Raw genomic sequence first — 24,792 nt, forward strand, 5'->3', positions numbered from 1 at the left:
TGCAGGGTGTGTGCTTTCATATGCATGTCACGGATAATGAAGCAAAGGTCACTCATCGGACACAATGGCCTTGAGAACTGAGAACTAGCAAGCTCACCACACGAGTGGCAGAACTATCCTGTCTTCACAAGACAGTTCTCCCACACTTTCAGGCGCCAGAAGCGTGAGCCTTATCAGTTCTTTGAAGGCCAGGCCTGCATTATTTATTTCCTTGCGAGTGTTTGAGGCGTTCCATTGAAGGCTTGGAGGGCCTCCTGCCCCTCAGCAGGGAATTTACAGTCCGTCCCTTACGTTTGGGTTGACAAATGAACCAGGGCAGTGAAGATGAACTTTTACAGTGCCTTAATTTTATTTTGGCGTCTCATGAGCTTTAGACGACCTGGGGAAGATGCTTCAGGATCCAAGGGACAGGGACCAGGGAACGTCTAGGGATCTGTGCACCAGAGAAGGGAGGATGGCTGATGAGTGGTGTTTGTCAGTGGATATGTGCTAATGTAACGTAGCAGATGAAATTTAGTGATGACAAATGCAAAATAATGCATGCAGGGAAAACGAACTGTAATCATGCATTTACATTGATAGGTCTTAATTGCACTATTATCACTCACAGAAGAGCTCTTGGAGTCGTTGCAGAGAGTTCTCAGAACGAGCAGCATGGTACTCGGCTGGAGGAAGAAAGGCAAATTGAATATTGAGAATGGGTAGGAAAAAAAGTCAGGAAGCAGAAGTTAAACAATCATTGTATCAGTCCAGATCTATGGGGTGCCTACATCTTGCATGCTGAACATCGTCGGGTTACTCCGTCTGAGAAGGCCCTACACAACCTAGAAGAGGTACAGAGACGTATGCAACAGCTTCCATATGGGAAGAGAGAAAATAGATGAAGACTCTTCATTTTTGAAAAGCGGTGGTGTAGCGATAGATGTGACAGAAGCCTATAAAATCATTAATAATATGCAGAAGGTGAATAGGGAATGATTGGTCACTGTCTCTCATTATTAAAGAGCTAAAGGTAATCAACTGAGATGGCTTTTAATTTGCTACTTGCTAAATAAAAAGAATTCCAATGACTTCCAGGATCCGAGGTGGAAGACACCTGGGATTTCTTTAAGATACTAAAACTGGCAGTAGTGTGTGACCCAAGCAAAGGAGAAGGAAAGACCCCCAGGACCTAATGGATAAAAAAAAAATCGCCCCAAGAAATTAATTAGGAGTATGTAGAGATTCTACAAGTATTAGGAAAATCAGATGAATAAAGACTTCTTGGTCTTAGAGGCTATGGGAGCAGTATGAGAATTGACCTTAAGGAGGAAAGACCTGCAGGTAGTTCATCTATAAAAGGTACAAGGGAAAGATGGAGGAATTGGACTTCTATGCACTGTTACTGCAGTTGACATTAAGGATAATTTAGGTATGATCCTTAAAAATAACCGATAACTTCAAAGTAGTGCCTTGCTTCTTTTTCAACAAGTAGGATTACGGAAGAGCCGATACGTGGGCTGAGAGCAGGTTCTGTCCAGCTTCAGCTGGACTCCAGCAGATGTCCAGAACAGAGGAGGGAGAGGGCAGGTACATGATTCTATGATTCTATGATCTCACGCTGCCTGACCCCTCCTCTTTAATGGATCTGGGTATACGTGATAAGACAGACTTGTAAGACTGAGAACATAAAAATGGGAATTCCCACAACTGAAGAGGAAGCGTGACTGTGGTTGAAATAAGTGGATGGTCTGGATATGGGCACTATAAGGATGAGTTGAAATTCAGTGATACAGGACGCAGATGTGTAACTGCGGATCAATAGCAGATGGTTTGTCTCTAAACCAGGAGCACGTTGCCAGCAGCCGGTGAGGAGCAGTGGAATCTATTTGTTCAGGCTTTGCCCCGCACATGGTGTAGCCCTAAGAAAGGCAGATGTGGTCCTAAGCATGTCAAGAGCAGGCTGGCTAGCGAGGCTACGGGATATCGGCACGCGCCGAGATCAGCAAAAGGCACTGGGGAAACCTTCCGATGGCGGTTCATGTTCAGGAACAAGTAACTCAGCTGGAACAGGTTTAGGGACGGCTCTGAGACTGAATGGGGCAAAGAAAACCGGCGGCCTCTCTTTCTGCTCCTGGAGGGAGTCAGACTGCCCAGAATGCGGTTTTCACTGATTTCTCAAGGCAGAAAGGCAGTCAGAGGTATTATTGCAGGTGGCCATTAGTTCTTTTGTTCATCAGAATAATCATAAAGGACCTGAGATGGTGTGTAAGCAGGTCACAGTTTCTCGATAATATGAAGGCAGTAATGATGGAGGTTGTCTGTAAAGAACTGTAAAAATGGTGCCAAGTAATGGAGGTATGAAATGCCAGGTAGATAAATGCAAAGTAATGCATACTGGAAAAAATAGGTTTTATTTTACATGCCCTGTAAGCGATGCTAAGCCAGTTATTATCATTCAGGAATGAAATGATGGAGTTAAGAGTTCTGTGAGTATGTGAGCTCTGTGCTCCCAGAGGCCAAAAAACCCCCTCAACAAACCAAAAACCCAAGCCGAAATTGAGTGTTAGGGTTTATTAGGAAAAGAAGAGAGAGCAAACCAGAGAAAAATCACAATCTCACTATATAAATACATTCTAAATAAATCTTGAATGTGCAGCTGTACCTCCGCCCCCTCTGCTGCACCTCAAAGGACATGGTAGAAGGGGAAATGGTGCAGAGAAGGTAACAATAAAAAGAAACCGGATAATAAAGATTACATCATTCAGAAAAGATAAAGATTGCAAGGACAATCAAAAGGCTGCTTCTGTGTGAGGCACTGTTGAATAGTCTAAAGCTCTTCAGCCTCAAAAGGAGACAGCAGAGGGGGTATCAAGGGCTTGAAATCACGGGTGGGATGGGGAAGGTGACGTGAGTGTGATTGTTTGCTCTTTTTCCACTGTGCCAACAGGTTTTAGCAATTGAAAAGGTCAGGCAGCACATAAAAGGATTTACTTTTTACTGAAAGCATAGCTAAACTATGTATCTCCTGGCCACAGGATGCTGTAGATGCCAAAAAGTTGGTTGATATCCATGGCAGCTTAGACGCGGTCATGAAGGAAAAAAACATCAGTGGCTATTAAGCATAAAGATATAAGCTCTGTTTGAGAAGGTCCTTAAACCCCCAGTGGTGGGAGGCTGGGGGGTAATGTGAGGAAGTATCACCAGGTGCTTTTTTGTGGAGTCTTCCCAAGTCAGCCGCTAAGGGCTGCCGTCAGCAGACAAGATGTGGAAGGAGGTGGGCCTTGGGTCTGGCCCAGCAGAGCCGTTCCTGGGGTTGTGTATTTCAGAGGGGAACTGCAGCGACTTCTTTTGCTCGGCCAAGCAGAGCGCATTCCCTAGAAACCACTGGCTGTTTATCAATGCATCTGGAGGTACCTATGTGGGTGGAAGGAGAGCTGTTTGAGCTGGAGGACAGTGTCTGCGTGAGAACCGAAGGCATAAACTGGGCAGGAGTAAATTTGTGGTGGAAACCAGAAGGTGGCTCCTAACCCTCAGAAGGTGGCAAGATTCTGCTTAGAAATAAGACTTGGTCAAGTTGGAATGTGTGACAGGGGAATTCGGTGAGGATCTGCAGGTGGTGCCTTCCCATCCTGAGGACCTGCGTTCTGCCTATCAGTTTAAGATGGCAAAATAACCCAGTTTAGAGGAAGGAGTTATTCAAGGGGTTCATAAGGGTTATCACAGGGACTTGTGTTAGAGCTGGTCCTATTTAACAGTGACCTGGAAGAAGGAGACCGTGTCGTATTAGTCACATTTGCAGCACCCCTTATTTGGGGAGGTTTGCAAAAGAGAAGGATATAGAGGAATTTTTAATAAAATTAGAAAATGAGAAATAACCCTAAGCTCATGTGGACGACTGAAGAAGAAAAATAGAAAGTGCTTGTTGGCCCTTGTTAGAGAAGCCCGTGAGTAGAGGGATCTGTACGTTACGTGGGTGTTTCCGGAGCACCTTAACAACAGGAGAGTGATTGTGAATTTGACATAAACTTTGGCATTCTCAGTGTCAAATCCATGGAGCCAACTTAAAACTGGTTTGGGTTTTTCTGGCTTGTGAACCTGAAGGATGCATTCCATTCATACTCCCAAGCGGTGTTTCGTGGTTAATAGAGCTAAAGTTTTCTCCTTTTAAAAAAAAAGGGGGGGTGGGCGAGGTCAGGATATCTCTTATAATCACAAGACTTCAGGAATGAGGGACCAGTGCTACCCTAAAAACCACCAGTGGTCAAAGAAGTTGTCTGTGCACGTCGAGGTATTTTATAAGGAGATGCTGTTCCCTCTTCAAAGCTGGTAACTCCCGAGTTTGATTGTTGGGGCGTTGGATGCTCATGAAAAATGTCCACAAGGAAGTGTTTTCTGGACAGAGCCTGAAGGGAAAGAAAAATGTGGACGCAAGGGGATTGGGATCAAAATCCCATCTACCCACCGGGGGTAATAATAAATCCTGCGAATTAGCTGTCTGTTGTGGCTGTTGGAGAGGAGTGCTCTGTGTGAGAGAGGGTGTAACGAGGTGTCAATCTGTGGCGTTAAGGCAATTAAGGTCTGATGGGCTGCCTCGGAAACCCTTATGCAGATATCTTTATGTGAATTCTTGCGGGGGAAGTGATGGATCCGCCCTTGATGATTTTGGAGGAGTTGTGGAGCAGGCAGCTGGGATTCGGCTGCAGGACCAGTCTTTCACTGAACGGGATGAGAGAGTTCTCAAAGTAACCATCGACTGTTTCCCCTCCACAGGTTTTAAACTTTAGAAAATGGCAATTGAGTTCAGGGACAAGGTATGGACGTGGCCAGATCCTGAGATACTGCTTCAAGAACTGCTGTAATGATCGATGTGATTTGGGAATTTCAGGTTGGGGGACTCGCCTCTGAGAATGTGAGATGGGTGGAAGCTGTGAAGGACTTCAAACAGCAACAGAGCACCTTGTGTGGCGATGTCTTGCTGATTACAGCCTTCGTCTCCTACCTGGGCTACTTCACCAAGAAATACCGTCAAGACCTCCTGGATGGAATCTGGAAGCCATATTTGCACCAGCTAAAAGTAAGCCCTGATTTCTCTGAAAAGCCGTTGTTACTGGAATTAAGATGCCCGTAAATTCTGATATCCAGAGGGCATGTCCCCAAGTAAGGGGATCCCCCAAATGAAGGGTGTCCCCATCGAGTTGGATTGAGGAGCAGGACGTAGCCACCCTTGATTGACCCCTCTCTGGGGAAGATGTTGTGGTGTCCTTGCTCCGTGCAAGTGACCCGATTCTTCCACGTACAGAGGAAAATCCCCAATGCAGCAACCCGAGCATGGAGCCCAGTGCCAATGCTGTGGAGCTTTAACCAGGAGTCAGGGATGGCCTAGAAGGAGGTGGGTATTACAGAGAAGAGGTTGCTCGGAGGAGGCAGAGCTCCCTGCCAGCTCGCTAGTAGGCTTGGAAAAACTCCAGATGGTTCTTCATGCTGGACACAAGGTCTGCTCATGCTGGCCATGCCTCTCAGCTGGTTTCAACCATGTCTTGCTGTTTGGACCAGATGGAGACTGTCGTACTTCAAACTTGTTTAATATTTCACTAATTTTTACCAGGTCCTCTCATGCATGAGTAAATGCAAGTGCTTGATCTCCTGCAGGACTCAGCTTTTACACCTCAGTACAGTCACTGGACATTATAAATCCCGGTGAAATGCCAAGAAGCTTTTAAATAAGGTCACAACTGGGCAGTGGTGCCCAAATCGAAATGCTGAGAAAATCAGCGAGTTCCTTAGGATGAGAGAGGAAAAAAAAAAAATCATTCCATATTTCTTAATACTAAGCCAAAAATTTAGTTAAGAAAGGCAATGTTGTTCCAAAAATGGCCTGACTCTGCGTGTAGAAATTTCAAGGAAGTACCTGGGTTTCTAATGGAAGATTAAAGACCCATTTTGTTCAGATAACTGGCACAGACTGCTTTCAGGTTGTCACACCCAGAAATGGCCTCCCATGTCAGAGAAATGTTTCTGGAACTGCTAATGCTGTTTTGCAACACAACAGCAGGCTTACGAGGGTGTTAATTATATTCTGCCAAGCTGTCGTCTCTGAGAGCGCGTACACGGCAGAGCGAGAGCTGAACCCGCTCGGTTGGGCTGCGGCCGTTGCCGGTGCTTAGTGCTCTGCAGGCAAAAATCCTTGGGATGCTCGCATAATTTGTGTTCATTCACAAGAGGATTGGGAAACACTTAATATGGGATCCAAACTGTCCTGCCGAATGGGAAAACAATGATAAATATAACGTATCAGTTTTTAATTAAGCTAACTTTTCTTGAAATGTTTTCCTTGCTCATCTCTGGTCTATGTCACAAGTCACACTTGCTGCTTTTTGCCGACACACTATAGGAAGCGTTTCTCCTTCCCTCCCAGGTGCCAATCCCTGTAACTCCATCCCTGGATCCTCTGACCATGCTGACGGATGATGCTGATGTGGCGGCTTGGCAGAACGAGGGCCTGCCAGCTGACCGCATGTCTACCGAAAATGCCACCATCCTCACCAACTGCGAGCGCTGGCCCCTCATGGTGGACCCCCAGCTGCAGGGTATCAAATGGATCAAAACAAAGTACGGCGAGGACCTCCGAGTGATCCGAATCGGGCAGAAGGGGTAAACATCACCCTTATCACATAATAATACCTTTTAATGATTATCTGCCTGTCGTATTTGATGAACAGCGTATATTTAACTGCAACCATCTGAGCCAATTATGCTGAGGAAAACCCTCAGATGTATTTGGGCATTAGCTGCTTATTCATTACCAAAATGATAGAGATTTCTCATTAAATAGAGGGTCTGTTTAGTGCTTGGCTGGGTTACCATAGAAACTCCTCTGAAACTGAGGATGGAGAGAGCTGCGTGCTGGAGGCTGAGCTACGTGTAGGACTACGGCATCCTCCATCGGGCTCGTCTTGTGTGTCGTGTCCTGACTCAGTTTCACCCAGGAGAGGGAGCAGGGCTTAGAATCATAAAATCGCCGAATTGCCTGGGTTGGAAGGGAGGGCCTGGGCACGGAGGGTGAAGCTGCCATGAGGGTCACCAATGCCCTGAAAACCATCCGGGCTAACTCTGCTCCCACGCTGGCCACAGCTCGGAGGTTCTCATTGCAGCGCCCCTGCATTGAACTGCCTAAATCTGTTATGGGAAGGCTTCTTCGCTCCTGGCCCTTATCTCCGGGCAGCCGACAGACTAGTATTCTCCTATCTCAGTTTGCACCTATTTCGACCCATTAGTGAGGAGTCCAGCTGGGATGGAGCAGACCCAGAGTCAAATCCCTGCTTGGGTGCGAGCCCTGAGATTATTAATACAGAGTAAAGCGCTGGCAACAGGCAAGAGTGACCCAGGCTTGGTGCTTGCAAATTCGTGTAGTTTTGGAGATGTCTTGGGCTTGCCCAGGTTGTTTTGCTGGTGCCTCCTCTGCTTTCCTCATACGAAATAACAAGAATTTATTAGACTTGATCTCGTGTGGGATGAGAATGGAGCTCGTTTTTCATTAGAGCAAATTTCTGTTTCCTGGCCAACCTGGTCACCGTGCCTTGCAGATATTCAAAGCAGTCTGTGGAAAAGTAAGGATCCTAGAGCAGGCACCTAAATCCAGACCTCCAGGCTGACACAAGAGGAACAGACCCTGTGACGTTCGTATGCTGCCATTACAGCTCTCCGTGCAGACACAGCATCTCTCTTTCCCCTGCCTGGCCTGGCAGGGGCTCTAGGAGGGGAGTTCAGTGTGTTGGTGTGATGTCTCAGGGCTGCTGGCTAAAAGCATCGTTCACTGCCCCATTACAGCAAACGAGGGAGCATTTCATCATCTGGGAAATGGTGCTTCTTTCCTTTCAAACTGCTTTAGGAGGTTTAAACCCACACCTTTCTTTCTTCCGAGTAAGGGACATTTGAGCAGCTTTGGGTCCAGCTGCTGTCATTCTTTCTGGCTGTTTCTTTGTATTAGATATTCCTGGATTCAGAAATATGGGGGCTGCTGGTCAAGGTTGGGGTTTGCAGTGTGCCAGCATATTCCTTTAAAGTTCAGGCCTAGAGGTCACTCTGAACTTCTTGTCTTAGATCTTTCTATCACCTCTTGAGGTCCCAAACTCTCTAGCTTAGACGAGGAACCTAAATTTTAGCCAGTGGGATGAGTTGAAGTGATTCATGCAACAGTGATGGTGTGATGGCACCTGGAGATCATCCTCACTGCCTGCCCAGGGCCCTTCTCTCCTCTCCGCAAAGGAGTTGTGTGAAGGGCAGAGCAGCCCTGAAGGAGAGAGCAGAAGCGCCTGACCCTGCCCTTCCCGGTACGAAGCATCCCAGTGCAGAGCATCCCCGCTCCACAGTTAGGCGCTGGGCAAAGGGGCCCAATTCCCTCGTGAGGAAGGAAGCTGTCCTAAACGTGACCCTGAACCCTGGGCAGAACGGAGATGAAACCTGCTCTTCTCCCTTGCTTTTATGCAAGATTAACTGCACCAGTGGGTTCTGGGGCAAACGAAGTATTTGTTAAAAATAACCCCAAGCTGTCCCATGTTTGTTCCCTGATGCTCATGGTCTTTTCTGGGGAAAGAAGACACAGTTATTGCTTGCCCTTGGGAGATCTGAGACCTGATTTTCTTTGTTGAACAGCCAAGACTCTGCCAGTGCTGCTTTCTGCACCGTGTGTTGACACCATCTCACCCCTCTTTCTCTCTCACAACTGCTGGCACGTGTGTGTCGCTGCCATCACAGTGTGGGGCTCCCCTCTGCCCCCCTCATGTCCTCCTCGCTGCAAAGCATCGCACCCCGCCTCACTGCGGTGGGTACCAATGCCGTTCCCTCCGTTTCCCACAGGTATTTGGACACGATGGAACGGGCCCTGGCTGCCGGAGAACTGGTTTTGATTGAAAACCTGGAGGAATCCGTGGATCCAGTTTTGGGGCCGTTACTGGGACGAGAAACGATCAAGAAAGGAAGGTGAGCTTCAGGGAGGTGTAGTGGTGTGTGGGAAAGGGTTCTCAGCGCTGTTGTTCTTTCTGTTCCTGGCCTCAAATTGCGGGCGTTCGTATAGAGCAGCACTAACATGCCGCCTTCGGAAACGAGGACGTTTTAAATCAGGCAATCACAGGTAATTCAGTCACGGGATGGCTTTGAAATAAACCTAGATTTTTCATTTTGTTGGACAGTGTCATTCAAACCTCATATAAAAGACAGGCCTGTAATTCTCCATTTGTAGAGTGACCTGGGTGTCTGTAATTGGCTATCCTGACACAGAGTTATTACCAAAATAGCTATTGCTGTTGTGATGAAAAAGTAACCTTGGGTTTTAGCAAACACTGCGCACGGCTTAGGGATGCAGCTGCAGGTTTAAGCATTAAGAATATATAAGTGTTTTTAATGAGGTCAGGTTCTTCATGGCAGCTGCTGGTCACCCTCCGGCCGAGAGGAGGTCAGTGAGAGCGGCAGCAAGGGACTTCGCTTTTTCCTTCTTTCCGTCTGTAAAGCAAAACAAGCACATTTTTAGTGTGTGCTCAAATAATGGCAACCAGTAAGACCTTCTGCTCAGCGCTGAACTTGATCCAGGGCCTCTTTTGATGTTGTTTCGCTGGCTTTCGCAGAGTGGGGTCCTCGGCCTTTAGAAGGATGCGTGCTGTTCGGGCTTTTAAAAGTCTCTGCCCCCGGCAGCTCGGCCGCTCGCAGGAGCCTGGCGTGGGCTGACCTCCGTGCCTCGCCGCGCCGTCCTGCTTTCGGCTTTGTGCAGTAGGTAACAAAAAGCCCGTTAAGCTCTGCCTTTCACCCTCCCCGAGTTCCTTGAGGATCCTTTCCTTACTTGCCTAAAATATGCTAAGATGATGTAAACGGCTGGGAAAAGCAGGCTGCCTGGAAGGTTTGCAGGGGCAAACATCCTGAGAAGGGTGCCTGGCTGTGGGTCCCGCTGCAGGATGGAGGGGAAGGATCATTTCGGAGGGAACGACGTTCCCGGCTGAAGGGGACAGGAATGTTTGAAAGTGGAATGGGGGTAGAGCAGAGGTGGGGTGACTCCTGAGCCCCCTGCGGTGGAAAACTCAGTCATCCCCTTTTGGGACTGTTCGTCGCTGCTCTCAGAACTCCCTGTAAGATCACGCATTTCCTAAGGAAGGGAAAATAAGTCATAAATCAAATAAAAAGTCCGTGGGTTTTGTGTTTTCCAGGACACAAGCCCAGCCCCGCTAGGTGCTGGTAGTCCCCGAGCCAGGAGGTTTGTTTGAAGCCGGGGCTCTCGGCAGTATTCCTGGGTGCTGCCGTGAGCTCTGGGTGCTGCCTGAGCGCACTCTGCCTCGGCCTCACAGCGGTAAAAGCAATCGGGGTGGCCAAGAGGACACCTGGAGAGCTGCTGTTTGACTGGAAAGTGTATCCCGGTTCCCAGGATAATACCACTGTTCCCATAACAGTCCATCTGCATCCCTGAAAGCATTTCCAGTTTCTCTTTTCCTCTGGTTCCCATGGGCTTTGCTAAACTTGGGTTCAGAGTGTGTTGATTCCTGGGGTCCCTGTAAGTTTCTAGACTTGATGTCAGAAATGCAGACCAGGGGAAAACGGGCTTTTCCCGAGCGATGTTACCCCCCCGGAGTGGCAGCCAGCTGCTCTCCAGACCTGGCCCACTGCTCCAGCCCAGTGCAACCACAGAGCTGGCCTCATCTGAGCCAACAGACCAGGCAACGTTAGCTGTGGCTGATTAAAATCTCAACGCTGAGAGGCTTTTCCTCCACGTAACACCAACTTTAGGAAGAATCCAGCCTCTGTAAAAAGCAAAGGAGGGATCATGGTTGAACTGGCCATCCTGCTGCTGGAAACGGTGAGCCTTCTCAAATAGGGTCCAGAATTCGGGGACAAGTGTCTGGGGTTTTTGTCCTAAATCAGAAGTGATTCAAGTGTGTCCAATTTTAAATCCTTTTTGGTTTAGTAGTGATTTCTGAGTGAAGAGTGCAAAGTCCTGTGCTGGTAGATGCCATTGACTGATACCACCGTGTGTCTTTGGGCGAAGTGTCCTGGAAGAGCTGTGTGCTCACGGTTCTTTTGCTGTAATTTCAGGTGCATTAAGATCGGGGACAAGGAGTGTGACTTCAACCCTGCTTTCCGTCTCATCCTCCACACGAAGCTGGCAAACCCCCATTTCCAGCCCGAGCTGCAGGCGCAGTGCACCCTCATCAACTTCACCGTCACGCGAGACGGCTTGGAGGACCAGCTGCTCGCCGCAGTGGTCAACATGGAGAGGCCTGACTTGGAAGAGCTCAAGGTCAGTAGCTGGCAGTTTACACTGGGAGCAAGTATAAATAATAATAATAATGTTAATAAATGATAATAACAACAACAACAATAACAATAATAATAATTATTATTCTTATTATTATTATCATCATCATCATTATCATCATTGTCATCATCATTGTAGTTTAAAACAACTAGCATTTCATGTGCAAGGTTGCAGAGATTGCTGAGCTCATCCTAAATTCGGGAGATTTCCCTTGAATGACAAACACCGAGGAATCCTTTTCTTCAGTCTTCTGTTTTCTTGGTATTTTGGGAACACTTAAACTGCTATTTTAAGTCAGTTTTCTTCTCCAAAAATTTGGGTAAGAATCTCTTTCTACTCTTCTTGGAAATGGAAACTGAGATTCTCATTATATCGGGTGTTTCTGGACTTCACAGATTTAATTTTGGAGGTAGGATTAATCTCACTTGATTTTAGGCATTTATGGTATAAGATTCCCACTGTAAATATCGTGAGGCTGGTAATGAAATGTTTCTGTTCTGGTTTTTCCTCCCACTTGTTTGTAACAGGCCAAAATGTTCTCTGTCTCTCTCTTTTTTAATAAGCATGGCTTCAGTTTCAAGATAATTTTTAAAAGAAAATACTTTGTTCTAATGGCACATTTCACAATGTGACGAATATGTATAATACTAAATATTTACTGAGAGTGGGAACAAATTTACTGCACACGTTCAGTCAGGCCAGGCCAGTTTTGTAATAATCTTCTCATTTAATGAGGTTCTCAAGTACGTTAGCTGTGCAGCGTTAATGATGCGTTTAGTTTTAACCAGGCTCAGGTGCTAACGAGCCAAAATATGGCATCAAAAATACATAATGAACTGATTTAAGGTGTAAGCCATGGCGTTCTCGCTGGGACCGGGAGAGACCTCGGATCAGCCCCCCCCCCAGCCCCGGCACAGCCTCAGCTCCGGGTCACAAACACCTCAAACAGCCCCTTTCCTGCGGGGAATTTCACTCAAGGGGGGCTCTGGGGGGAGCAGCATTAGCAGAGCGGTGTCGGTAGCTGCCGTTAGGTGAAGGACTCTTCACCTGGGCAGCATCGCTGTTAATGGGTGCTGTCACAATAAGAAAGACAAATTCAATGTCATGCGCAGTCACCAAATCCCCAATTAGGCTCTGAAAATTAGTAGCTCGTGGTCAGCAGCGCTTCCCTCCCATGCTGTAACACAGCTGTGTGTTTGAAACCAGTGAAAATGGTGTGAAGTAGGGACGGCGTCTTTGGAAGCCCCCGCTCCTTCAGGGCGGGTGGGCCGTGGGAGGAGGAGGTTCAGCACAGGACCAGGGACACGTGTCCCTGGGTGCCGGGGGGATGTGGGGCTGTTGGCTGGCTTCGGAAAGCTCTCAGCAGGTACAGGTCGGTGTGGGACGTAATTTTCTTTTCCTTTAAGAAAATTAAAGACCTTTTTTCTCTATATCACCGCAGCAAGATAATACCAGAGCCCACTCACTGCCTCCCTCCTCATCTCCATCCCGATATCAGATAGCAAGACAAGACCGGCCGGGTGCTCACGGTGGTGTTCTGCTGGATGGGGAACAGTCAGTCAAAAAAATCACTTCCCTGCTGGGGTGAAATCAAAGACTGGTCTCCTTAGCCATGGCGAGGGGCGCTGGGATGGCCGCAGGTGCAGTGACTGCTGCAGCCCCGGGGCTCCCTACCACCTTCTGCCCCTCGTCTAGTTACTGACATGGAAAAAGCCACAAGGGCAGTTGTCTGATAGCTGGGGGGAGCTCCTTGAAGACACAGATTTGAATCTTTGGGTTCCCCAAAGGAGAGGCCGCTTCTCTAGGTGTGTTTTAATCCGTCCTCTCCACACAACTGTTATTGAGCTCAAAATCTTGTTACGGGCAAAGATGGAGCACACCTTATATGTGAAGCCTAGAATTTGCTGTTAATAACCTAATTAAAATTCATCAAAGAGCTATTATTAATCCAATTAAGATAACACTATCATTTTTAAATGTTTTCTCAACACAGTCCGTTTCTGTAATCTTTTTCTTCATCGATTCCCAGTTATTCATTGTTTCGGATCCTTCTTACCTTTGAAGCTCTCCCTGGTTGGCAGGACGGCGCTGCTGTTACAACGCGTGTTCAGGGTCTGCGACCACCTTTGCACTCTGCCGTATCTTGGTTCCAGAGACAGACCAGTCTGCCCAGAACAGCTCCTTGCTCTGACTCTACATTAAAGCCAGGCTAAACAGGCTGAGGCAGCAGCGACCTGGCTGTGAGACGATGCCAGCACAGAGAAGCTGAAACCGCTTTAGGTCAAGGCAAGCAAAGCCAAGTCCTGAGCCCTTCCCTCTCAGGTCAGCACAAACCCTCTGGCCTTTTATTAGTCTCATTTGCAATTTCCTTTTGCAAGGATGGCTGGGGTCCTCGTGCTGGTGGCGCTGCCCGTGGTCCATGCAGCCTTACCAGGGCTGGTTTCAGGTATCTCCCACCTTCACCAGGCTTCACTGTTTGGGCTGAAATGTCTCAAATGGCATTTGCCTCAAATTGATGGTCTGGTTAATGCTGAGAAGCACCTTAGGAAGAATATTTTGGCAGCTGCGTCCCAAGCTGTAGGTGGATAAGCCGTGAGTTAGGGTCCTGCCTTGCTGATTCAGTAGGAGAAGTCTGTGTGAAAGTCCCTGCACATCTGGGCTGCGACGAACAGTGTTGAGGTTCTTCAGGAAAGAAGGTGCTGTGCAGGAGCGGATTGAAAATGCAGAGATTTTTTTTTTTTCTCTGGTTTGTGATGTTAAAATAATCCAATAAAACCAGCAGCAGGGACGAGGAGAGGAAGGTGGCTGCTGTGGCCGGGCAAGGAAGGGGCTGGCAACGAATCCTGCAAAACCGTCCTGTAGCTTTGGTGAACTTTTATTTTTTCGTGGAACAAAATTTTGAAGGCTCTGAGAGTAACCTGTTTCCCAGAAGTCGCGCTGTTATATATCAACTGTGAAATAACAGATAATGAGCTCCACTGCAGAAATAAGAAATGATGACCTTGCTACTGCTGGAAACGGTAGCACGATAAAGCTGCAACAGATGCCGGCTGTTGCGGGGAGTACAGCATGGCATGCCCTTCTAAGGGTGCGTTTCAGAAAGTGCACAGTGATTACAAGCTGTTGGAGCAAAAACCACACTCATCCTCGTTAGTAACTGCAGGGCTTACAGTCCATGGTCTGGAATAATAGCTTGCAAAATGTCAGTTTTGAAGGCATGGCTGTGCTTGAATGACAGCAATGCACAAAATTAGCCATGTTAGTGTTCTGTTTCAAGACTTGTAAAATATTTAGCACCGTGGGCAAGCTCCTGTGTGTAATGCCTACAGAACAGGCCTTTAAAAACAGCCATTTCTAGCTGAAATAGCAATAAAAAGCATGCGTCGGTGCACACTGCTGAATACTTGGGTTGACATTAACATGGAACGAGTGTGTGTGCAGCAAGTGTATGAAATTTCAGCCCAAATATTGAAAGATGACTTATTAATGGAAGAGTTAGTTAACCTGCTTGAGAACCTCTGACAACAGAGCAAACACGGTCAGCTCCCTTATGTACTGTGGGGTTGGAAGAGACATGGGGTCACATTTCCTGTTTCTGGGGCTCTTCCAGACCCTGTCGGTGGGTATGTTTTCCAAAAACTGCCTTTGGAGCATTAAATCACTTGGCTTATGGCACTGAATCTGTTACGTGCCGGTCATCGTGGCCCAGAACGTGTCTCAATTCCACGTGCACCACGTCTGCTACGTCATGGAGCTGGCTATTTTTTGCAGGGCTATAAAACACTCTTCTGCAAGTTACTTGAATTTCTTGGTTGTGTCACTTAAATACAGTCTGAAGATTTAAAACTGTGTGTCACACAGTAGTGTTTTACGTACCAGGGCATTAGCGATTGACTTCATTTATGTAGAGAATAGTCACCAGGCTTTTATCTTAGCAGCATCCAAATCAGATGCTCAGCTTTCCCACAGGATGTTTTCTGTGATGACGCTAAAAATAGGCCTTCACAGTAGGACCGTGTAGCGGAATAACACAATATACCTGAAATCCAGGAAAGATGCCATTTCCCCGAGCAAACACACAGAATAGGGCAATCACATTTCACGGGAGAAAGCCTATTCTGGAGGATCAGTTCAAAAAGGAGGCAGATGAGCCTCTTTGTTTCCACCATGAACAGCGTCAATGACTGGTATTTCTGCAGAAGAGAGGGAAATGGAACAAGTGTCTGGGGAGAAGGAGGGGGCATTTCACAGAAACTGGGAGAATTTGCACTGTAATTCAGGAGATCTACCCTTGAGGCAAGGTGGCTGTTACTGGCCTGTATCTGCTTGGCCGTCTTTGTGCTGAGTTTGCAAATCCTTTGCCAGGAGGACTTTGTCTTTGCAGGTGCAGCTCCCAGCACAGTAAGCCACTGGTCCCAGTGACGCCTCGAGGCCAAGCGGCAGCAGCAGTCAAGCGAGGCTGTGGCTTTGCCCTCCAGGCTGTGACTTTGCCCTCCGTTCTGATCCCGAGATACGTTGTGCTCATCTCTGGAGCCAAGGGACCTTGCTGTTGTGTTTGCCATCAGGTTTCATCCCCGTGGTCCTTATTGCTGGTGTGACTGGTGGTGGTGTGTAGTGGCAAGTGCAGAGGTTCACCAAGAGCCGGGACAATCCAGGCTGACTTGAGCCCAATAAATCGATACTTGTAAGCCGGAGATGCAGGATGCTTCAGGTGGGGGATGAAGGTCTTTTCCCTCTGATTCACTTCCAGTATTTTAATACAGTCCTAGTGAAAGGGCTTAGTTCTCCTGGTGCTTTCTGTGCTGTTCAAGGTTTCTGTGAGTTGGTGGTTTGTTGGATACGGACTGATCCCCAAAGCTCTGCCCACCCCCTGGAGTCGCAGAGAGCAGGACTAAGCAACATTGGACTATGGCAATTGTCGCTTAGAAGCCTGTTCCCATGCGAAGGTGGTTAATCCTTACTTTACCGCGTGTTTTGTGACTAAAACTTTCTGAATTTATTATTTTCAGTCAAGTCTCACAAAGCAACAAAATGGATTCAAAATCACCTTGAAAACGTTAGAGGACAACTTGCTCTCTCGGCTGTCGTCAGCATCTGGGAACTTCCTGGGAGACACGGTGTTGGTGGAGAACTTGGAGATCACCAAACAGACGGCTGCAGAAATCGAAGAGAAGGTACCAAAAGAGTGGTAGCCTAGAGAACAGCATGTGCGTTGATGTTATCTTTAAGGATTTCTGGGTGGAATGTAACTTCTTTACTCTGCCCACCTCTGCCCCTTCTGCTGAGTAGAGAATAGAAAGTGGTATAAATCGAAGTGCTCTCCATTCTGGGCAGCTTCGGGCTATTTAGTTCTTTGGAGCGTTTGTATGTTAAATTGTCTATTTAAGACCAAGAGAAAGCATCAGTGCCTGATGTAAGAACAATAAAATTTACACACTGTATCAAGGCGCCTTTAAACTGTTCCAACGTAATCCTGAATATATCACACTTCCTCAATTAAGGTGGATTTTAGTACTGGCCGGGGACTGGAAGTTGTTGAGTTTGCGATCTCGAGTAAATCTGCAAGAACTTGGGTATTTCATTCCTTAGAGTATAAATCAGTGTTTGTATTAGCTGTGCAGTGTCAGCATTGCCACCTGCGGAGTTCACCTCGCTGGCTACGTGGGCTTGCTTAAATGCACAGTGGCTTCCCCTGCCACGGAGGGAACTTGAGACGTGTGGTTGTCATGCCAGGGTTGCAACAGGGCTCCCGTAGGGCCATTCTCAGCTGCTTTGATCTGCAGCCTTCCCACCTTCACAGCCCACGCTTGTCCTCCTCCGGCCCACTGGCCCGCGCTGCCTGGATCAGGTACCCACGTGCTGGGCTGCGGCTGGAGCTGCCTCTCGCCTCCCAGCACTGTAACCCCAGCGACCAGGGAACTAAGAGATCCTCCTCATTAAAAATTAGGATTATTTCTGCTAGCTGTTCATGGTGCATCAGATGCGTTCAGCTCCCTAAGGAGGGTTCGTTTGAACCCCCAGAGGGGATGTTGAAGGGCTGTTTTGACCTGGCAAACTTGGCACCTCCCTCTTGAAGTAGGTGTTCCTGAAGTGCTTCGATTTCTAAACAGGTTGTGGTTCTAAAGCTGGTGACTGCCAGCTCTGTGGCAACAGGGATGAATTTTGGGGTTTGCACCTGGTTTTTATGCGTTTGGTACCCACAAGCTGTCTCAGGGCCCCGTTAGAGGTCCTCTTGTCAAGTCAACCCTTACTCTGTTCTTGGTCTGTCTACCCAAAGAAGAATGTTCAGCCAATATTTTCCTTCCTATGGAATTCCTGCCTGCTCTCTTTATGGAAAACAACTGTCTTCCCCGCCTCTGGCTTTTATCTTACTAGATTTATTAATTGTTGGGGATGGGATATCTAAAAGCTGGTTGCCTAAGTCTAAGGTAGACTGTGGGCTCCCTTTACAGTCAGTGGAGAGACATGGGTGCTGCCAGAAGCAGGATCCATCTGATGTAGACGGGGGATTCACGGCCCCTGCAGATGCTTGTTTCTGCAGTAGACATTGAAGCTGCTCTTTGGGGGACTCAGAGTTCATCGTTGCTCCCAGGGGTGTGCAAACAGGTGAATCCCACACATCCCAACACGTGTTGGTTGCACGCAGCAGGTTAAGGCTCAGTCTGTGCTTCGTTGGAAAGGTTTGATGTGCCCCAGCCAGATGTGCTCACACCAGCTTGGCAGCATGTGGCTGCGTTGCAAAACACTGATCGTAGCCAGAGCCTCAAATAATCCCCGAGAGGCTCGAGGATGTCGCTTCGTGCTGCTGAAGCTGAATGAAAGAATGAGCAGGACTGAGACGATAATGGGGTAATGAATCTGCCAGAAGGATTTTCACCATGTCCATCACAGCAGCTATGCAGGCACCTGGCCAGCAAGGTAGGGGTGTGTTAAACGTTGGTGAGGAAAGGCAGCAATAGCCGTTATAAATGAGCAGTTTTCAGCCTTAGGGGAAGCTGCCTCGAGAGCAGTGCTAAGTCTGTTCGGCCCTGTGTTATTAATGACCTGCACGGGAGGGGGGCAATTAGCAGGAGAAACTCATTGATGAGAAAAAACAATTCTAGTTAGTGAAGAGCAGGGATCCTGGTGAGAAGCCTGGAGGGGGCTCAGCAAAACAGAGGATTGGGCGACAGGGTGGTAAATGCAGCTAAATGGAGAATATGCCAGAGGAAGGGGGATGCTGGGAGCGGGCGGCCCGAGTCTGGCACCGTGGGCAGAGGGCAGAGGCTGGTCCCCGCAGTGGTCGCATGTGGGTTGCCCAGTGCTTGGCCTGACGTCTTTGTGGCAGATGCAGGTGATTCTGCCCCTCTGCTCCGCTCTGGGGAGACCCCTCCTGCAGCGCTGCCTCCAGCTCTGGGGTCCCCAACAGCAGAAGGACACGGAGCTGTTGGAGCGGGGCCAGAGGAGGCCACGGAGATGCTGGGAGGGCTGGAGCCCCTCTGCTGTGAGGACAGGCTGAGAGAGCTGGGGGGGTTCAGCCTGGAGAAGAGAAGGCTCCGGGGAGACCTTCGAGCCCCTTCCAGTCCCTAAAGGGGCTCCAGGAAGCTGGGGAGCAAGTTTTTACAAGGGCAGGTAGTGATAGGATGAGGGGGAACGGTTTTAAACTGGAAGTGGGAAGATTTAGGTTAGATACGCGGAAGAAGTTTTTCACTGTGAGGGCGGTGAGCCCCTGGCCCATGTTGCCCAGAGAAGCTGTGGCTGCCCCATCCCTGGAGAGGTTCAAGGCCAGGTTGGACGGGGCTTGGAGCAACCTGTTCTGGTGGGAGGTGTCCCTGCCCAGGGCAGGGGGGTGGAACCAGGTGATCTTTAAGGTCCCTTCCAACCCGAACCATTCTGTGATTCTACGTCAGCCCTCCCCTGGGCTCGATTCACAAAGATGTTTTCACCATAACTTTGTTCTCTGTTTTCCTCCCAGGTGCAGGAGTCTAAAGTGACAGAAACCAAAATTAACGAGGCCAGAGAGCACTACAGGCCCGCTGCCGCGCGGGCCTCTCTGCTGTACTTCACCATGAACGACCTCCATGCCATCCATCCCATGTACCAGTTCTCTCTGAAGGTATTGTCCCTGTGAGCTGTGGGAGACAGTGCCGCTGCGTCTCTCTTACCGAGGTTCAAAGTCATCCTCTTGGGCCTCTTGGGGATATTTGAACTCCCAGACAAAAAGATGATCTGACCTAAACCATTCTGCTGATCTGTTTTTATGGACAAGTTTCCGGTTATTTATTGCTTTATATGGCTACTTAATATATATTACTCTTAAGTAACGTTGCGATAGTGTTTAGTGCACATTGGGAAAGATTTGTCCCAAACCCGCTGCAGACGCTGAGCAGAGCACGCTCATCGCTGCCCTCGGTGGAAGGAGCAGAGCTTCAGCGGCACCTGCAGAGACCCAGGGAGGGGAGGTCGGGATGCCAGAAGAAAAGGTCCCTCCATGTCAAGTACTGAGTGTGGGCCAGGGGCCCTGCTCGGCTCTGAATTTGCCAGTCCAGCCCACCACAGGTGGCCAGATTGGGATCAGGTTAGATGAGCCTTAATTAGCTTTTCCTTCGTTTTCTTGCTTTCTTTCTAAGCAGATGAAGTCTGGTGGAAAGCCATGGTCTGACTTAGCGATGCATTAACATCCTTTATCACTAAAAATCCAGGAAGTTTCTTTGCAAAGCAGAACCTTACAAGCCGTTTCTTTCTTCCATCTTCAGAAATGGCCTGGCAGAACAAGATGAGCAATGGATTTAAAAAATATCATATAGGGGAAAAGCCAACAAAGTACTTTTTTCTGTGTATTTCATATATTTATGCAGAGATTTGGCACAGCATTTGGAGTCACTTGCTTGGTCAGTTAATCTTTTCTTTATATTTACATCGGTTCTGTATCTGAGATGTCATCCGAGTCATGATGCCTGTGCAGATATTTTGTAAGCTAACAGGAACTGCCGCAGCCCTTAACAATTATCCCAGACCTTGACGCTGAAGCAGTCCTGACTCCCCAAACAGCACAGTATTAAAACATCCCATCAGTCTCTAAACACAGTCCTGTCCCACTGAGACCACATCACCAGGGATTTATTGCCACCTTCTGAACAAAAGGCGAGTCATTCCTTCTTCCATCTCTACAGTGCAGGACGGGTCCCAAGAGCTGGGCTTTCAGGAACTTGGATGCTTCTGACGTTACAGTTCCAAAAGCCTTTCAGGTAGTCAGCTGTGTGGTGTGAAGTCTAACTTCGGGTTGGTGTCTGTGCATGGTGGGTGTGCAGGAATAAGTAGCACGTGCGTGACTTGAATGTTCACCACCTTTTGGTATGGATCCGCACCCACGCTTATCTGCAGTCCGGAGGAATCATCTGAAGGGCTGTGTCTTTGCGCTTCTCACGCTGTCTTTTGCCATCAGACGGACAAGCAAGATTACAGCCTAAAATGTCCTGTAGCTGGCAGTCTCAGCTGCAGGCATGCTCATGAGGGCGGTATGAACACCCCAATGGGGCCCATGCTGGGAGAGAGACCACTTCTTGCCCTGTGTTCCTAAAATAAATGTATAAGAGACACAGCCAAAGGGTCTGTGCTCCAAAGGCCTTGCTACTTTTCTGTCTTGTCTAAATAGACTACCCTTCCCTGCGTAGCAAGTGTGGCTCTGTGGTACACGGACATGGTACATAGAGAACTAGGAATGATGTCCGTCCTTTGGAGAGCATTCCCACCTGGAGCTGTTCTCCCCAGAACACCTGTAGAACATTTCCAACATGGCAGGTTGATTTCAATGTAATTATTACTGCTCATAGTGATGGGGCTGCACCGTCCCACTTACCATGTGGCAGCAGAGCCCAGTGGGAAGCCAGTAGCTTTTGTGGGAATGAGAGCATGGCCAGGTTTTCCAAGTTTCTTGACTGTCTTTGATATACCACTGCTTCTCTTTATGGCAGGTGTCAACAGACTGAGACGACGGAGGAGCTAGATCTTTAGAATTAAATATACGACCAGTGGTGACTTCATAGTTCATGTCTTTGCTTGACGTTTGGGCATCACTTAATCAGTTGCTTTCTGTTCCTTCACTGGTAGGAAGTGGGGTTTCTTTCAAGCCATCCCCTCTATCTTTGAAGCCACTTGGAAGCAGGGTCCCCTCTTTCTCTGCTCTACACGTGCTGCCCAAGACACTGGGGAAGTCTTGGTGCCCGAGCAGCTTCTGAGAACCTGCTGCAGTAAAATGAGTCCCTTGCCTTGGCAGAGTGGTCTCAATAGGTCTGACCAGTAGAAACCCAAGGGCCTTTTAGGGTATTTATTGAAGAGTTCCGGACTTAATGTTTTAATAAATGGAAGACCTTTTTTTGTCACAGGAGAAAGGTATTTCAGGGGATAGAGGGTTAAATGAGATGGCATCCTGGTCTAGGACTTCTTCCAAATGATTTCTTACCTTGACAAGTGACCTGGAAAAAGTAATTGAGAATATAATATTTTGAGCCTCATTCACAAAAAAGCTTTTATTTTTTGATATCTACAACTCATGTGTTGAAATAAGTTTACCGGGAAAATGTAGAGAATGTCTTTTCATAAGAAAGAATAACTTTCTATGATGTTATAACGGGTTGGCTGGATGAGGGGAGAGCCGTAGATGTCATCTACCTTGACCTTAGCAAGGCTTTTGACACTGTCTCCCATAACATCCTCATTAGGAAGCTGAGGAAGTATGGGCTAGACGAGGTGACAGTGAGGTGGATCGAGAGCTGGCTGAGTGACAGAACCCAGAGGGTTGTGATCAGCGGCACAGAGTCCAGTTGGAGGCCTGTAACGAGTGGTGTCCCTCAGGGGTCAATACTTGGACCAATTTTGTTCAATATATTAATTAATGACCTAGATGAGGGGACAGAGTGTATCCTCAGCAAGTTTGCTGATGATACCAAGCTGGGAGGGGTGGCCGACACTCCAGAGGGCCGTGCTGCCATCCAGCGTGACCTGGACAGGCTGGAGAGCTGGGCAGAGAAGAACCTAATGAGGTTCAACAAAAGCAAGTGTAGGGTCCTGCACCTGGGAAGGAAGAATGCCAAACACCAGTGTAGGTTAGGGGCGGACATGCTGGGAAGCAGCTCTGAGGAGAAGGACCTGGGGGTCCTGGTAGACAGCAAATTATCCATGAGCCAGCAGTGTGCCCTTGTCGCCAAGAAGGCCAATGGCATCCTGGGCTGCATAGGGAAGAGTGTGGCCAGTAGGTCGAGGGAGGTCATTCTCCCCCTCTACTCTGCACTGGTGAGGCCACAACTGGAGTATTGTGTCCAGTTTTGGGCTCCCCAGTTCAAGAGGGACAGGGAACTACTGGAGCGAGTCCAGCGTAGGGCAACCAAGATGATTATGGGACTGGAGCACCTCCCTTACGAGGAAAGGCTGAAAGAGCTGGGACTCTTTAGCCTGGAGAAGAGAAGGTTGAGGGGGGACCTGATTAATGTTTACAAGTACCTAAAGGGTGGCTTTAAGGAGGACGGAGCCAGGCTCTTTTCAGTGGTTCCCAGTGACAGGACAAGGGGCAATGGGCACAAGCTAGAACATAGGAAGTTCCGTTCAAATACACGGAAAAACTTCTTTACAGTGAGGGTGACAGAGCACTGGAACAGGCTACCCAGGGAGGGTATGGAGTCCCCTTCTCTGGAGATTTTCAAGACCCGCCTGGATGCAGCCCTGAGGGATGTGCTTTAGGCAATCCTGCTCTGGCAGGGGAGTTGGACTAGATGATCTCTAGAGGTCCCTTCCGACTCTGAAGATTCCGTGATTCCGTGATTTTGTTGCAAGGGTGCCCTTTGAAAGATTCGTTCCTTACATACATAATAGACACAGGAGTTTCTGAGGTTTCACCTTTAATCTTCATCTTCTGTATTTTGTTTGTTTTATGTTTTCCAGTTAACATTAGCAATGTGTATAAATACATAGAAAATTATTGGATGAAATGTTTTTATCTAATAAATTTTGATGACAGATCATAAAACGTTGTGTAAAGATGCACAGAGATGTTTTTAAAATACACACAGCTAGAAGCTCCGGTATATATTAGAGCACACAAGATTTGTATGCTACTCCGCAGCATGTTTTAACACAATTTAAAGTAATGTTAAGCAGGAAAATGCATTCTGCAATTATTTAATAATGCAGTAGGTATCAATGGCACTTTAATTTGTTGAGGCATCGGTTTTTTTCTTTTGTAGAACCCTAAAGATAATGCTGCCAACACAGTGGTGCCTCATCCAGTTGGTGCTATGAATTTGTATTGGCCTGGTTATTTCCTATTAGCTGGGCACGGTGCATGAAGCCTTTGCATTGCTAATCAGAACTTAGGCTTTTTTTTTCTTTTTCTTTTTCCACTTGCATTTGATAATTTGCTAATGAGTTTTCTTTGGGCGGCTCTGAAAGTTTTTTGTCTTTTCTCATTTAGATCAGAAATGTTGTTACAAGACTCCTTACTGTCTTATGTAAGAGTGCCATTGTCGATGCAGGCACCCATCCCTGAGGGGACTTTACGGACTGGTTAATCCCACTTCCACAAGATGAAGTCCTACCTGCCCTTCTCGTGTAGTCCTTTGCTGAATCCAGACAGTAAAGTACTCATGGGACTCCGCTCTGGGGAGAGCCCCCTGCAGTGCTGCCTCCAGCTCTGGGGTCCCCAACAGCAGAAGGACACGGAGCTGTTGGAGCGGGGTCAGAGGAGGCCACGGAGATGCTGGGAGGGCTGGAGCCCCTCTGCTGTGAGGACAGGCTGAGAGAGCTGGGGGGGTTCAGCCTGGAGAAGAGAAGGCTCCGGGGAGACCTTATTGCAGCCTTCCAGTACCTGAAGGGGGCCTACAGGAAAGCTGGGGAGGGAGTTTTTACAAAGACGTGTAGTGATAGGACGAGGGGTTATGGCTTCAGACTGGAAGAGGGGAGATTTAGATGAGATCTGAGGAAGAAATTGTTTGCTGTGAGGGTGGTGAGCCCCTGGCCCAGGTTGCCCAGAGAAGCTGTGGCTGTCCCATCCCTGGAGGGGTTCAAGGCCAGGTTGGACGGGGCTTGGAGCAACCTGTTCTGGTGGGAGGTGTCCCTGCCCAGGGCAGGGGGGTGGAACTAGGTGATCTTTAAGGTCCCTTCCAACCCAAACCGTTCTATGATTCTATGACTTTTTTTTTGTATTTAGGGGAATTGTTGAAATACTTGTGAAATGGGAGCTCTGCTTTCCTCTGGGAACACCACTATCTTGTGGCTCAGCATTGGCAGAGGAAGCAGACTCTGTAATCCCTATGGGAGAACACATTTGGTCAGAGGAAGGTTTCCTGTATCTGCTGTGTCTTAATTCAGTCAGCCTGTCTCTACGCTACTTTCTCAAGCCCAAGAGCGCGATGTCACAGGGAATGTCATTAAGGACCTGGGGGTTCTAATTGACAAGCGGCTGAATATGAGGCAGCAGTGTGCCCAGGTGGCCAAGAAGGCCAATGGCATCCTGGCTGGTATTAGAAATAGTGTGAGCAGCA

General features: G+C 48.1%; 1 protein-coding gene across 4 annotated transcripts in view; it reads left to right on the forward strand.

The window, feature by feature from the left end:
• DNAH9 (dynein axonemal heavy chain 9) overlaps window positions 1-24,792 on the forward strand; it is a 226,721-nt gene that overhangs the window by 126,878 nt on the left and 75,051 nt on the right. For 3 of the 4 annotated variants that reach the window (XM_054221601.1, XM_054221602.1, XM_054221604.1), the window contains 7 exons: window positions 4,868-5,056; window positions 6,398-6,633; window positions 8,839-8,961; window positions 11,056-11,260; window positions 16,288-16,452; window positions 19,233-19,373; window positions 20,431-20,505. In XM_054221601.1, coding sequence (XP_054077576.1) covers window positions 4,868-5,056; window positions 6,398-6,633; window positions 8,839-8,961; window positions 11,056-11,260; window positions 16,288-16,452; window positions 19,233-19,373; window positions 20,431-20,505 — 1,134 coding nt within the window. The remainder of the gene's footprint in view (window positions 1-4,867; window positions 5,057-6,397; window positions 6,634-8,838; window positions 8,962-11,055; window positions 11,261-16,287; window positions 16,453-19,232; window positions 19,374-20,430; window positions 20,506-24,792) is intronic. The other variant, XM_054221603.1, reaches the window with a different exon arrangement.

The sequence above is a fragment of the Rissa tridactyla genome, chromosome 15, assembly GCF_028500815.1.
Source record: "Rissa tridactyla isolate bRisTri1 chromosome 15, bRisTri1.patW.cur.20221130, whole genome shotgun sequence".
Lineage (NCBI taxonomy): Eukaryota > Metazoa > Chordata > Aves > Charadriiformes > Laridae > Rissa > Rissa tridactyla.